Source organism: Gloeophyllum trabeum (assembly GCF_000344685.1).
Source record: "Gloeophyllum trabeum ATCC 11539 unplaced genomic scaffold GLOTRscaffold_00009, whole genome shotgun sequence".
Lineage (NCBI taxonomy): Eukaryota > Fungi > Basidiomycota > Agaricomycetes > Gloeophyllales > Gloeophyllaceae > Gloeophyllum > Gloeophyllum trabeum.
The window spans coordinates 1,530,347-1,545,427 of record NW_006920418.1 but is presented as its reverse complement, the minus strand read 5'-3'; the positions used below and the strand labels follow the sequence as shown (position 1 = coordinate 1,545,427).

The window sequence follows — 15,081 nt, the reverse complement described above, 5'->3', positions numbered from 1 at the left end:
CCCATAGTGGCATCAATGTGCATACTTTCTAATGAGTGAAGCAAGGACCCTGATAATTGGTATAAATGCCTGATCAGGTTCCGGACAAATTTTGGGACTTTAGAGCCCTCAATGGCTGATTTTTTATGGACAAATCAGCCGATTCTGGAGAACAGGCAGGCTCCTAGAACCATCCGTCTCACGTCCTCGATCCTCTCTGCTAGGGCGTGTGTGAAGATGTTATCTAATATGGCTTATATAATGTTGTTTATTTATAGTTGTGTTTCCTGATTAAGCCGAACGGTGAGGATGAGGACGCTACTATCATTGGGGGGGTTCTGTAAAAGTTAGATTTTTTACAGAACTCCGAAATCTCGAGAAGTATGCTACAGGGAGCTTAGCGGGTTGGTACGTATATGCATTGTATACCATACAGATGGTCTGTGAAGTCAGAATTGCCTCAAATTGGCCCCTTGTCGTATGGGAGGTTGAACACCATCCAAAGTGCCCACTGTAACAGGTCTGATGGCCACTTGATGGGTAGATCTGCCAGCCTACACGGCCCCGGCATATATCGGCTTGCCTAGAGGAGGTGTTTCCTGTATGTGTAAACCTCCTGCGCCCACCCGATAATAGCTGCAGGCTTGTGAAGTGCTCGTATGGTAGATTTTACAGAACTCCAAGGGCCCACATCGGCAAATTGTCCCGCGGCTGGTAGTGGCTGGCGCTTATTCCAGTTATTTTAGCACGTCTACAATCGCATTACCAGCTGAATACCAGACTTGTATTTATGATAAGCCAACCGCCTGTTGAGATACGCTTACCAGAGGATTATCTTATCATTCTATATATATACCCTTAGCAACAAAGCAACCACCGGCGCCTGACTGATGCGCGTCGCCTCACGTGCTAAGTTCAACATGGCGGACTTTGAACTTGACTTAAAAGTGCGCCGCAGTTCGACATCGTTGCTCATCCCCTCTCTCCCTCGTATCACGACTAAGGCCCTTACACAGCTCTCACATGCTTCTGAATGGTGGCATCAACACCATCTACTATAACTCTCCGTGGGTAAGTTCTCTTTGTGAACCCGTTGCCTCTACTTAAACCGCCTAAGTACCTTCCTACAGCGCGTGTATGGCGGGGTTGATGCGACCTAGAAGTGGCCCTCATCGTGTATCGGCGTGTCTTGGTCGTGGGTAAGCCATTTCTCTGTGTTACTGTGTGCCCATATTCATAGGTTCTCAGATTGTCGGAGTGACAAGTCTGAGTCATGCTTGCTAGATATGTTTCTCATGTTTAGTGACATGACTGATGACTGAGTGTTCTAATCTGTTCTGCAGGTCTACCGCTGCCGGGTTCTACGCATACAAGATGACTAGTGCACCAGGTATGTCTCTCATCTCACCTATCTGGTTTATTGTAGTGACATGGCTTGCTTTCCATTGAGTGGGTTGTGTGGAGGGTATGGGTCAGCAGATAGTACTGTGTTGAATGTCTAGCCATAGCAAATCCTGTCTAGTAGCTAGTCTGAGCAATTATACACTGTTTATTGTGTTCATCAGCCAATGCCCCCCTTTTCATTCCAGGGATCTGGAATATCAAGCAAAAGACAGCTGATAGTTTGATTATGGGTCAAAGCAAGCTGGCCTGAGCTTGGAATATGTATAAGTCTGGTACATATTGTACTTCTTGCGGGAGTCTTGCAACATGTGCCATCCAAATATAATGGCTGGCCCAGCCGTCCACAAGTCTGGTACATATTGTAATACCGGTACTTATTTTAATTGATTATATGCTAATGGTATTCAGATACCAGTTATGGGAAAATTTGCTGATGCAAGGGCGTGACAGATGCGTGACAGATGCGTGCGGATCGGATAGTGTTACCCGCGCGTGACATTTTTACATTACTCCCCGCAAGTGCCGTCTGTGTGCGGCATCTCTCTGTATTACTCTGTACATAGTGAATCGAGATCATTCTTTTTGCAGATGGTACTTAGGAAGGTATACTATGATGCCTGAGTGAAATAACAGGGAATGATGAAGAAGGTAGCCCTTGGCTGGTCATATTGTCAAGTTTTTACAGAACCCCCCCAATGATAGTATGAGACGGCTGGCCCAACTCGTCGTCCGAGGTTTCACCGGAATTATGTAAGGTAGCTAAGCGACTAATGACGCGTTGGTTTACTGTTGGTTTATTGATGTTCGTCGACTGCCCGATTCGGATTGAGGCTTGCTCTTCGAGTATGTCCTCTGCTCGTCCGCGCATTGACGGCGGGGGGACGGGGATAAAATCTGACGGCAATATAGAAAGCCATTTCTTAGATAGTGAAACAATAATGCATGAGTGTCTAGGGGTCTGTTGCTATATCTTCGATGAATAGATTAATTTAAATACAATGCAAACTCCAAGCACCAAGTTCTTCATTCATTGCAGAGTAGCCTGAGACCTTATAACATTGTGTGTGTAGCTAGTCTTCTTTGGCTTTGGTATGCAAAGAGAAAGAGAGAGACCAGAGCAGCTTGCCCTATCTAGACTGTTGTGGTAAATAGTCATTCATTGTTTTGTTTGTTGAATTGGGATGTTCCCAGTGCAGTTGGTGAACGTGCATGTCATCAATAATACAGATAGAGCACTACTCTGATATGGACATCTTTAAGTCCATGACACCGTCAATGCGCGGACGAGCAGAGGACATGCTCGAAGAGCAAGCCTCAATCCGAATCGGGCAGTCGACGAACGTCAATAAACCAACAGTAAACCGACGCGTCGTTAGTCGCTTAGCTACCTTACATAATTCCGGTGAAACCTCGGACGACGAGTTGGGCCAGAGGTAGCTTTACTGCGCCCCCGTGCAAACATGTACAAATATACCATATCGAGAAGAATGTCACATGATGCCGGCAAACGCGGTCTTCCCGCCGCGCGCGTGTCCGGCCAGTAAGAGTGTCTCAAGTCTGGACTAAGAGGGTCATATAGATGGGGCGAAATAGAATTTCATTGAAATCTATATAGCTGTGATACATGTGGTTGACAAGGTAAATATAAAAGGCAACCGTAAGGAAAGTTAATAAACCCTAACCCTAAAGCACAAATCAAAAACTGTGCACAAGCAGGAATTGAACTCTAGACTTCCAGGTGCCAATGCATACCGCATAACCACTAGACTAAAGAAGCAATACAAATCTTTCACATCAAAATAATATCATGGCAATGTAATTGGCGTTTACTTAATACGGCTGGGTCCAGTTATTTTTAGTGGCGCGGCCGGAGGGATCGGAGGTCACATGATATTGTTCTCGAAAAGGTAATATTTGGTCGTGTTTACGCGGGGGCGCAATAGCAAAGACGTTGGGCCAGCCGTCTCATAGCGTCCTCATCCTCACCGTTCGGCTTAATCAGGAAACACAACTATAAATAAACAACATTATATAAGCCATATTAGATAACATCTTCACACACGCCCTAGCAGAGAGGATCGAGGACGCGAGACGGATGGTTCTAGGTAGTGTTGCTCCTGCAGTGAGGTCACTTTGCAGACTGTCTCACTTCACTTCAAGTTTCATGTACTTCACCCACTGCACAGTCGTCATGAATTGGCTTTGCAGACTGCATTGAAGTCTGATCATGACCACGTGCTGACCGTGAATGGCAGCGCGCGCTTGGCGCGCGCCACCAGACGTACTCGCCCCCCGTCCAAGTGGTGTCCGAGTCGCATAGAGTCGTATCTACTGCGCGTCATACCCCGTGCAGAGACAATAATAGAATGGCCGTGGCAGATAACCTCCATAGCATACTGGCAGTTTGCACTGGGCTCAAAGAATTCGTCAGGAGTCCATATGACAAGGTGTCGACTCAATTTTTGGAAATGTATTCGCGGGCAGATGGTATGGGCATTATTAGTGCATTTTTGAGTACTCTGTTGAGGATACAATGTGAAGAAGCACTTTCACCGTTTTCACTGTGACGAGCGCGTTCGGGTATATACGGATGCTCTCCCCCTTTCCCCTTTTCCTTTCCCTCAGTCGTGTCGCATACGGCTGAGGTGAGTCTCGTGTTCACACTGAGCTACACATGTACCTGACAAGTATACGATAGATTCATTGTTATTAGGTACATACATCACTATACATAGTCGTGTCGCATACGGCTGAGATTCATTGTTATTAGTTTCTACATACTCTGTATACACAAATGTCCCCCGAGTTCGTCTTATGAGGACCAGTCAGTCACTCCGCCACATGTACGTGGGAATGGTACGGGATATTCCGCGGCTGGTCTTCCGACTTCAATGAAGACTTTGAAGCGCCTGCAACTTCACTTCATTCGGGTTGAAGTGTCAAAAACTCCACTGTGCGACACTGCAACTTCACTGCAGGAGCAACACTAGTTCTAGGAGCCTGGAGAACAGGCCTGATTTTTTTCCGGACATTTTGGTCAGACTTGGCCATTTCGACACCATATTTACCCCGGCACCTGCCGGGGAAGCTAAATTTAGACGTACCCACGCCACAGTTGCCTTTTAGAGCCACTTTTTCGCTGTGATGCCTGTTTTTTTCCGGACAAAAGGTCCAAAATCGGCGATTTTCTTCCGGACAAAATGGGTCTACTTATGGGTCCTCGGCATTTATAATGATTATCGGGGGTCCTGTGAAGCACTACTCCCGGCGGGATCCGAGCCAACAGGGATGGTAAATCTGCTTACTAAGCGATCCGCCCAATCTAAGTTCGCTGGACTGCTCTCATCATCCAACTGTCTGTCCACCAGCATGAGCAGTGTGGATCTGAAGCCTTCGAAACTTGGAACAAAGGAACAGTGAGTGATTATGTTTTATAACCACACGGGCTTGCCTATCACATATATTGTTTCATCAGCTGGGATCAGGTTTATGAAGAGGAGCTCGCCAATTTCGCAGAGAACGGCGATGAAGGAGAAATATGGTATCCACAGATCCCTTCGATATATGATAAGCTATCACTACATATGACACCTAGGTTTGGGCAAGAAAGCATAGAAAAGATGGTAGACTGGGCTTTGGAGCACGTCCCGCCAAGCAGAAACCCATCTATCTTGGAGATTGGCAGCGGAAACGGAACATTACTCTTTGCATTGGCAGAGAACGGCTATGATGCCGCCAGGATTGCTGGGATAGACTATAGCCCCGATGCTGTCAAGCTGTCGAAGGCAATTGCCTCTTCCAAGAATAAGGGGGACATCGCATTAAACCTGTGCGATTTTCTCAACGAAGTCCCGCCGTCAATTGATGCTACCGATGCGTGGGACCTGCTCATGGACAAAGGGACGTTTGACGCCATCGCTCTGATGGAACGCAAACCCGACGGGACGATACCAAGGTCGAAATATTCAAAGAGAGTGGCTAGTATACTCAAACCCGGAGGACATTTCCTTATAACATGTAAGCAGCCTCCGCTCTATTCTATGGCACGGCTTTCTGACCCGAATATAATAGCCTGTAACTTCACGGAGGAAGAGTTGAAGACTGAGTTTCTGGTCGCTGAAACAGGCCTAGAGTACCAGTAAGTGGACGCCTCTCGTATGCAGTGTGCGCAATTAACATAGCGTCGCCATAGCTCTAGGATTCAACATCCCACGTTCACTTATGGTGGCAAGACAGGTAGCATCGTCTCAACTGTCGCGTTCCGAAAACGCTCGTAATGGAAGACAGCGTGGAATTAGAAGAATCGCCTAGAGATTCGGCACTATGTCCATGCCGGTATTCAGGGTATCCTTGGCCACATCTACTGCCCATTTGACCAGTTTGCCCCGGCTGTCCTCTTCATTCTCGTGCCGGAACGCCTCGGATAGGAAATACAACAATCCCAGGGCAAGGGCCTCGATCCGAGTGGCGCGGATGAAAATCTGCTCAATGGCGGCCCTGTTGCGAGTCAATGGCGCGTCCCTCGGAGCAACTTGTTCCGTGGGATTGGTCGCTTGACTGCTGATAAACAGTTGGATAAAGAATTCCTTGAAGAACGTGCGCGTCTGCAGTTTCAGCATAGTAAAGTCGACAGGCTGTGGAATGTCCATCAGGTCCGATTACGCTGTCAATGCTGTAGGTAGCCGTACCTTGAGGATCGAGATAGGGCAGCAGTCTTTTGCTATCCACCAAGCGTACGCCTTGGCTATGTTCTGCATTTTCGCATTGGAGATGGTCTTGCCCGTCGAAAATCCAGGTTCATTCTCACCCGTGTTCTTGATGACCTCAGCCCCGCCGACATTGGATTCGCCCATGTCCCGAAGGAAATCCCAGAGGCAGAATTGAAGGGTGATCTTGTACGAGTGCGACGTACGGCATAACTGCTGGCACACCAGAGTGTAGAAGGGGTTGTAAGCCTTTTCCTGAAGAGACATCCTATCAGCATGGCGAGGCAGCTGAGGCACGCGTCAGCGACGTACCTTCCCACAGCAGTGTAGTATGACGCGCACGATCTCCCGCTGCTGCACCTCCGTCAAATTCAGCTGTCCAAGACGTTCACATGCATCAAGGTAATCCTGTGTTTCGCGTTAACATAAGTTGGCGAGCGCGGATAACGAATAATCCTTACCTCGCTGCTCATTAAGACAACAAAGATACTACGACGGATATCCGTGTTCATCCCCTGTTTACGAGCCAGTTTCACCAGAGTGCTTTCGGTATTGTCGAGTTTTGATTCTGGTGTGCTGTTATCCAGCCGATCCACCAGAGGATTGCCGTTCCATGCGGCGCCGACGAGCCACCATTTCCCCTTACTCTCTGCGGTATGTAGGTCTTCCAGCGTTATCCGTAGAGGTTCGTGCCCAAGCACTGCAGAAGAGGAAGTCAGTCCCGCTCAAGCTATAAATGTGATCCCACGCACCATGTCGCCGTTTACCAAGACCCGACAAATATTTCTTGAGGCGCTCGATGGTTTCAGCACTGCCTGGAGCTGCGTTGGTTTTCAACTTGTTATTCTTCAAATTGATCAGCGTCTCTAGCATGAACCGAGTACGCGAACTACGACTGTCATAAGTATGCATTCTTATGCTAGACGAGTGGATCATGGCTACCTCAAGTTATCCGACTGTCCAGACAATCTGCCCTGAACAATCTGGATGATGTCTTTGAGCGCAGATGGATCATCATGGCGGAGCTGAGGACCGGAGTCTGTCCTATGTTAGAATCATTTGCCAAGGTAAATACCGACAGAGGACAGCTTACTCCGAGCGATCTTGAGTAGTAGCTCCACGTTCCATTCAGTGAGGTCTTTGCTAAGCAGGTCCCGGATAACGTCATATATAAGGATGCACGATACGACTTGGAAATTGTAGAGTTCCGATAGGAGGACTATCAGATTAGAGCACTCTTTGCCTTTCGTCTCCGTATCGTTCTCCTGGGCTTGTTCCAGGGTGTCATGATAATAACGTTCATATGAGGATACGACGGTCTGGGTGAAATAAGCCGCTGAAGGAAGGAGGAGTCATAATGAGGTATCGCAGCAGCAGTTTCAAGCGTACCAAATTCGTTGCCGACAATTTTGTGCATGCTGGCTACGAATGCGGCGTGAAGTACGACGTATGAGTCCAGCACGATGGAGTGGGACGCTATGCCGTCAATTATCAGCTTCGTTAAGGTAGAAGTAACGTCTAGACTCTTTGATTAGTAATGGATTACACCCGGAAGACATATGGAGCAGACCATGTCTCCGGTGTTTCCGATATATTTCTTCGATTCCGTCTACAATAGATGAAATATTCTGCTCGGTCAACCTACGCAGGGTACCATTCAGCTAAATTCACATGGTGAAGGAAGGAGATATACCTGTTCAGCTGTCCTTTCAGGAGGCGAGTTAGCTTGGTGATCTCTTCCGATGGTTGTTGGGTGTTCTCCTGCGACCGACGAAGGTGAGGAGGAACGTATCGGATGCCTAGCAGATGTGAGTCAATCAAGGGAGGTGAGAGATAAATTTGCTCACTATGGGAAGGCTTATCTGAATCCGGTTCAGTTGAGGGGTGCCTCAATTCCACTTCGGCAGCCGGATCCTCGCCCTCAGCCGGTTCAATACCGTGCCATGACTTGTCGTCGGAGTCACCGTTCGACCCGGAGGTACTGGCTTCATTATCTGAGTCCCCATCTACCAAGAGCTCTGCGTCACTTTCGAGCGTACGAGTACTACGCCCCTTGTTCGACTGTCGTTCATGTCAGGCAATGCAGGGGGAGAGTGTGAAATATTGCGGCATACGTACAGTATCAGGAGATGAACTGTCAAAATCGTCCAGCTCCAGAAGCAAATCTTGATAAATGCATGTGAGTAACATGGCTAGATGAATGTCGGACGGATCACATACCATTGAGACCATCGTCTTCAAAGCCCCTCCCATAAAGACCTGTTTTCCCCTTCCCTTTCCTCCAGCCCAGCTTTTGTTCAAGATAGGCGATGTACGCGTCTTCCTGTTCTTCCTGCGGAGTACGCGGAACTGATCTCGCATTGCGGTCGGTCTTGCTTGCTAAGCGTTCCAGTGCAGTTGTAGACAAACGCCCGTCGTTATTCCCGTCCTTCTTCTCCTTTCCTTTCCTCGCAGGTTTTAAGACGGGGTCAACCGCTGGGCGGCTCTTGCGAGCGTCCACAGGCGCGTCCGAAGGGGAGAATCGAACCTTTTTTGCAGCTGGGACGTCTTCATGCTCAGGGCCCTGAGCCTGGCGCTTGCTAGACTGCCCCAAGAAGAACTGAGCCCGATTCTGTTTGCGCTGTTGCCTCTCCTGCTTCCTGGCCTCTTTGCGAGAAATTTGCGGTCTGGCGTGCCGTGTCCGATGGCTGTGGCTGGTCCCTTCCTCCAGGTCAGCTTGGAGTCTTTCATGTTTGGATATGCGCACCTGCTTGTTCTATCTGCTCCTGGAGCTGCTTGGGCAACCGTATACCAGGACCAGCCATCACAAGTCGCTGCAAAAGGGGGTGTTTTGGGAATCTGGGATATTTGTGATCGAGATCTCAGATTCTTTATTTGCCTCTGTGTATCAAGGCCTTTAGATCTTAACATGTACAAACAAACACCCGCTTATGTAGTTCCGTGTCAATCAGGACTGAGAGTGCCGTCACTGCCGTCCCCGTCAACTGCAGTTCACTTGCGATCCTGTGTCGATGTGGGACACTTGTCTTGTACTGTCTGTGATCGGTTTAGAGAACTGAAGTACTACTACAGCCAACTTGAAGTACTTCCTAAGGTGTCTACGTATACGCGTACGTCCATCATGCCTGTTCATCGTTGCTTTGCCATGTTCTGCGCCTGCTTAATCTGCTGGAACATACTACTCATGGGCCCAACCTGCTTCTCCAAGCCTAATCTGCTTGGACTTTTCCTCCGTTCGCCGTCAACAACGATTTCAGCTACTTCGCTGTCTGGCCTGAGTGCGTCGCGTGCTCGTTTGATCTCCTGGCATAGACCCCATATCCACTCTCGAACATTCATGCTCTGGGTACGATGAACGTGACTCAGATAGAGCAACCAGTCTGCATCCGCCGGGGACTCTTTTGCGTTCGCCATAACGATGCCTTGCTTTTTCCCCTGCTCGTATTCCGACGACAGGGGTACTGCCCAGCCGAGCTCGAGAACGCGAGAGCGTGCGTGCCTCTGCCAAGCCGTCACTGCATGACGCCTCAGAAGGCGACAACTCGAGGCGAACTGGACGTAAGCCGGGGTTTCCATCCGTATCACAAGTGACTCCAAGACGTCCGTCGGCAAGTTAGTGATCACATCTTTTGTTACAGTTGCATTGTCGAGGCTCCTCAACCGGTCGGGATTGACGGTTTCATGGAATTTCGGAAAGCTGGTACGGTAAGCACTCCAGTGAAACCGGACGAAGAGATATTCACGTACGTATCCGGTCGATTCAGGATGAAACCCAGATTGCTGGCTTTTAGAGACTGAAAATCGAAGGTATTACCGCCCTCCTCATTCCCATCCAACCAGAATGGCGTCAGATCAACACGTTTCAGTTTACCACAGCGAACGTCTTCATATTTAACATGCCGGAAACGTCCTGCCTGGGAGCCTGCCTGAGGTCGCCCAAGGATGCGTTCCAACTCGACAAGGTCCGTCAGGGAGTCGACAGAGTCTTCCTCAGCATGCGTCGTCCGGCGAAGGAGCGCGCCACATACGGTGTGACATATGACGAACTTCGACTGCTTAGCGGTTGTCTCGCGCGGATACTTGTGAGACGGACTTACGGTGCCACCATGCGATTCCCATTGGATCATATCCAGCAGCGGAAGGCCCGCTCGGACTGCAAACATGTTCGAATCTAGCTTGTGTTCTAAACCGACCGGTTCGTCTCACAAAACGGCGACGGGAACTCACCGAGATATTCCACCGGGTTTACTACTCCGATTATCTGGTATCCTATCCCGAGCCCGTACGCGAAATATCTGTACTGTCTTTCGTTAAGGATGCCCGGCGGTATCGGCCTGGGGTTAGCGGATGCAGGCCCTGGTACGAAGGGCAGCCGACAAACGGTACAGGACATGATGGAGGTGAGTAGACGGCGTTGATACCATCTTGTTCATACGAGCCCCTTTATATTGAAGGTTGGATCAAGAAGACTTATAGTAGCCTATATCAGGTCTGAGAGACTGCTTTTGTTCGAAGTTTGGCTTCTCCCGGGCGATCCGCCACTTCGAAGCGAGGATCTTGTGCACGTGTTGAGTAGCACGTGCACGTGGGGGAGCTAATATCCTGATAGTTCTTTGCGACCCCTGCCGGCTGGACTGACTTACTAGTCAGCTGGTTCAAGTCCATGCTTGCTATCCAGTCGTGAAGCTTCAATATCCCAACGCTAAGTTGTCCTCGGGCACGTCTTAGGGGTTGGATATAGGTGAAGATTCTAACCTTCTTAGGCACGAGGGCTTTCCAGGAGCACTCTTCTAATTGTGACTGACCCGGTCAGTCCTCATCAAGTCTATAGCAGGTGCAGCTATGAGCATGCTTTTTATCTTTCATAGACAGCTTACGTGTACCTTACAGCCGACAGATCATTTCCATGGTCTTCGGAGCCCCAAGTGCGTGCATATCGCACCGTACACAATCCTTCTGTCCCTCCTACCACGTACGTATCTACTTCATGCCAGAAATTGATGAGTTGACTACGATTAGGTACCAGATCAGCTATGGGTCGGGACGATAGGCCCGCAGCATCTACTACTGCTGACTGCTTTTATCGTGCTGGGATGCAATGCTATATTGTCCTAACTGTAGCTGCGCCTTGTCCCGCAATCTGGCTAATGCGGCCAATGTGATTACAGGGCCTAATTGTGAGTAGCACATTGCTTCCTGACTTGATACTGCTATGCAATGTATGGATGCCGCGCGCTGCCCTCCAGATCAATTCTCGTCGACGATTTCCAAGCATGTCATGGGCCGCCTTATTACTGGATCTTAGCGCTCAGTGCTAAGCCGCAGTGATCCCGACGACCGCGACCAACGATCCTGGATGACTCCTTCGAAGGACTCGTCCCATTATACACACTTTCCTTCTCGTGTGACGGCGATCTCATCACTGATACCGACTGGCTTTGTCGATACTTGGGTCGTGATCGGAACTACCCCCTCCGGTTCTCATGGACAACTACCCAAAGACCGCATTTGGAGAGTGCGCAGGGTTCGGAGGTCTCTTCGTCCGGTGCTCCTGGGGAAAGCAGAGTCTACGATGAAACCGGATAACGATCGTGATCGGGTGAACCTCGGCGTCCACGCACTACGGTCGATCCAGCATAGCGTACTCTGTCCTTCGGCTTCTCCCTGTTTGCCCCCTATTGGACAGTCTGGACAACGACCTTCTGGTCGGCTAGAGACTCGAGCGATCGTGCTTGATTCTTATGTGCCTTACATTCTTTCCCGTCTGCCCTGGGAGCCTTACGGGATCAGCTAATCATGATCATCTCCTTAGCCACGGCCAATGGCTACAGTGGACGTTTTCCCGCACGTCCGTCGCATGCTCAACCCTGTGGCTGTGGATGCAGCAACGAGGGCCATAATTTATCAACGCTGCCAGAGGCTTTGCCTCGTTTGGGTCGATTGACAGGAAGTCTTGTCAAGTCACCGTATCCTTGCCTCAGGCCTGCGTCATTGCTACACAGCAGTCAACCACGGAGTCAATGTACCATTCAGCCGCATGCACGATCTTGAGTCTACCTTTGGTACTCCAGTGTGCATATCCCACTCCATCTTCCCCGGAGTCCCTCTTCCTTATCGCTGCCGTCTGGCAGTATACGTCTTTCACGCCATCGCTGGCCTGCAATATCGTCGCAATATTCTGAAGCCACGAGCCTCGTTCCCGCCTGTGGTGTCGGGGCTCGAGGAGATTGAGCGGTTATCCCAAGCCCAATCCGGATCGAGGTAATGCTGTCTCACCGGTCATGGGCAGACTCTCCTGCCGTCAACACCGTCGCGATCATGAGTCGTTTCCGGGCCGAGAGCTTTGTAGTGACCCTCCTGGGTACTGTCGCCTCCTGTTACCGCATCAACCTCTCGCAATCCCAATGGAGGGGGTGGCGCGGTTCAGCCCCTATCTGAGGGACCGTATCGCCATGCTCCTGCCGTGAGACCGTACCTCCGTAGATAAAAGCCTATCTAACGCATGTCCCATGAACGGATCCGCTGCAGGGTGGACAGCACGTTTTCAGTCTCCGGGTCTAATCCCCAGGGTTCTCTGCAACGTGCCCGCTCTCGAGGTAAGCGTGTGGCACTGGTTTCTAGTTAAGTCGGATGTATCAGCGGGAAGTCAAGGGGACTTGCAGCCAACTGGGCATTCTTGACCGGCGCTTTCGGCGCAATCCCCCCGGTCATGATGGCCGCAACTTCCCTGCGGAGACGGGACACCCGCTTGGGATCGTTAAAAAAAATACTGATACTGCAGAAATATCCTGATTTCGATGCGCAATCCGAAACTGAATAAAATATTGCACCACACCCAGGGTGCTTACCACATATGATCATATGTTATTGGTCCTCTGGTGATGCGATTGACAGGTTCTCGTCGTTCTAATCCCTGGCTGCCACAGCGCCCTTCGGTTGATTCCGCCCGCGCGCCTAGAGCATCAGGGTCAAAGGCTTGACTATTCCTTTGACAGGGAAATAGCGCCAACGTTTGACGGATCGCGCTTCGCAGCCGACTTGAATACGCGTCCTTGGAACTTGACCCCGCGACATATGGCTTGCCTCAAGGCCGCTAGGCCTGGACCTAGGCCATATCCTTGCATGCTTTTGTTCCTAACCTGGTGCGTGCCTTTATGAACCCCTTGGCGCAGTTCCCAGGGTTGTCTGTGCTTGCCTTCTGGTTGGACCGTCATCGTTGCGAAGGCTACTCCGATACAGACATTTCTGCGAACAGTACACATTACATCCGCGGGGTCATCTGCTGCACCAATATCGCTATACAAAGTCTTCTCCGCGAAAGTGCGCAGTGGATCCGCGCATGTCATGGTGCGAAGTCTCCCTCGTTTCCAGAGCCGCATCTTGCATGGAAGTACCTAATTGCGCGGGCTTTGAATATCTCCGAGGTCGATGCTTCTTAGTGTTCACGCGCACGGTTTGCGTCGATTTGACTCAGGGTCTATTGTAAGTCTGCCAGGTTGCCTACAGGTAACTTCTACGGTTGGCAATACAAAGTGGGTTCTCAACCTTAAGGAGACCAGTGCGCCAATCCATATCCAGTATTAGGATCCTCTAGGCACAGGTCGTTGCATGGTGGCAGCTGGGTAGCTTGATCATAGCTCGGGTGGTGTACAAGGCCGCTGAGCAGGTGGCCTAAAGGTTGGTTCTCTCCTTACACGTTTTCAAGGCAATACCAAAGGCATGGCCACTGCAGAGCGTTCCATCCATCAGTATCTCTTCCATGACAGACATGCTATTATCGGGCAAACTTGGACCGCCATCCTTGGGTGCTTCTGCGCGGGAGAGGTTACATTACTGTGCAGACCTCAGTCACCCCCGCGTTTAATGGTTCGAACTGCGGTGGCAATGCTGTGAAGCATGTACGAGGCTTCGAGAACGCAATATGCGGGATGTTATTGCTGACGTCGTGGTGCGCGGGGCGCGAAGTTATTCAGCCATCTTTTCGAGCACACCGGTACAATTTTCTGCACGGATCTACACATTCAGAGGACAACTGCTAGCAGCATATGACTGCCTTGCGCCCGCCCTGACATTAGGTTCCAGTGGAGTGCATAGCATTCTTATGTATCTTATCCAAACAATCGGGATCATTCTTCCAATCGCGATACTTGTACATGTACATGTTCATCAATGCTGTCAGAGACAGCTTACGCAGCTTCAAGCTCTGCCACGAATTTCTTCGCCTCTTCGTTGTCGGCCTTCTTGAGAATCTGTTTTGTTCAAAATTAGAGCACAGTCGGCGCAAATCTAGGCTCACGCCTTACCTCCAACAGTTTCTCCACATACTTGTTCATGGCCTCTTCTTTCGATGTTCCTTCGACACTCTTCCAGGCATCCCTGCGTCACCGATCGACCCGTCTACAGGATGTTCCTCTATGAAAACCATGATTGTCGGACGTACCATTTGGCCTTGCCAGTGAAGTCCAACATCCCAGGTCGGGTGGTATTGCAATCACCGAGAGTGGCTATATGGACATCAGAATCACTGGACCGGACAATGGAGACCGAGCTCTCTAACCCTGCTTATAGTATTTGTAGAACTAAGCAGAAGGTCAGCCCCTAGATCGATCACGGACAACATGACAACTCTTACGAAAAGCTGCTCCTCTTGAGAGGGCTTGATGGGCCCATCCTTGGGAAGGCTTTGCACGATGGCAACGGCTTTGTCGAATTTAGCTTGAGACATGTTCGTTGGATGTAGATCGATGACAAGCGCCACTATCGAGTAGCAGCGTCCATTTTAGGCAAGCAATGTTCTCGGGAGTAGCCGAACCTGCTCTCAGCTTCACAGCTAGTAAAACTTGAGCGCTCCCAGCTTTCCTTGATAAGAGGCGCCAGAGGAATGGGCTGCATTTTTGCGCATCAGAGACGGTTTCTCATCAGGAGGACGGGCGTCCGTTGTATCCCAACTTCCCTACCCACCGTGGTCAGGATAGATTACCGGCGCCTACTA

The 15,081-nt window shown here is 50.0% G+C and overlaps 4 protein-coding genes across 4 annotated transcripts; 1 reads left to right on the top strand and 3 right to left on the bottom strand.

Moving 5' to 3' along the window:
- Positions 1 to 4,752: 4,752 nt before the first annotated feature.
- Positions 4,753 to 5,660, top strand: GLOTRDRAFT_44648 (S-adenosyl-L-methionine-dependent methyltransferase; the record flags this gene model as incomplete). Its single annotated transcript, XM_007869065.1, has 5 exons — positions 4,753 to 4,799; positions 4,859 to 4,924; positions 4,979 to 5,400; positions 5,455 to 5,521; positions 5,576 to 5,660. 5 exons carry the CDS (start codon positions 4,753 to 4,755, stop codon positions 5,658 to 5,660), a joined length of 687 nt encoding a protein of 228 aa, XP_007867256.1.
- Positions 5,661 to 5,690: 30 nt separating this feature from the next.
- GLOTRDRAFT_130697 (uncharacterized protein) lies at positions 5,691 to 8,893 on the bottom strand (the record flags this gene model as incomplete). The annotated part of the gene is made up of 14 exons (XM_007869474.1): positions 5,691 to 6,017; positions 6,072 to 6,344; positions 6,402 to 6,497; positions 6,551 to 6,789; positions 6,842 to 6,978; positions 7,032 to 7,128; positions 7,183 to 7,425; positions 7,479 to 7,607; positions 7,660 to 7,730; positions 7,783 to 7,888; positions 7,937 to 8,150; positions 8,208 to 8,254; positions 8,310 to 8,789; positions 8,836 to 8,893. 14 exons carry the CDS (start codon positions 8,891 to 8,893, stop codon positions 5,691 to 5,693), a joined length of 2,517 nt encoding a protein of 838 aa, XP_007867665.1.
- Positions 8,894 to 9,218: 325 nt separating this feature from the next.
- On the bottom strand, positions 9,219 to 10,482 carry GLOTRDRAFT_94629 (uncharacterized protein; the record flags this gene model as incomplete). Its single annotated transcript, XM_007869429.1, has 3 exons — positions 9,219 to 9,786; positions 9,837 to 10,272; positions 10,317 to 10,482. 3 exons carry the CDS (start codon positions 10,480 to 10,482, stop codon positions 9,219 to 9,221), a joined length of 1,170 nt encoding a protein of 389 aa, XP_007867620.1.
- A 3,592-nt stretch (positions 10,483 to 14,074) lies between these two features.
- Positions 14,075 to 14,844, bottom strand: GLOTRDRAFT_78306 (uncharacterized protein). The gene is made up of 5 exons (XM_007869428.1): positions 14,722 to 14,844; positions 14,647 to 14,668; positions 14,530 to 14,593; positions 14,393 to 14,465; positions 14,075 to 14,338 (listed from the first exon to the last, which is right to left on the bottom strand). The coding sequence occupies exons 1-5, from the start codon at positions 14,812 to 14,814 to the stop codon at positions 14,276 to 14,278; spliced, it is 315 nt and encodes a 104-aa protein (XP_007867619.1). The 5' UTR covers positions 14,815 to 14,844; the 3' UTR covers positions 14,075 to 14,275.
- Positions 14,845 to 15,081: the final 237 nt, after the last annotated feature.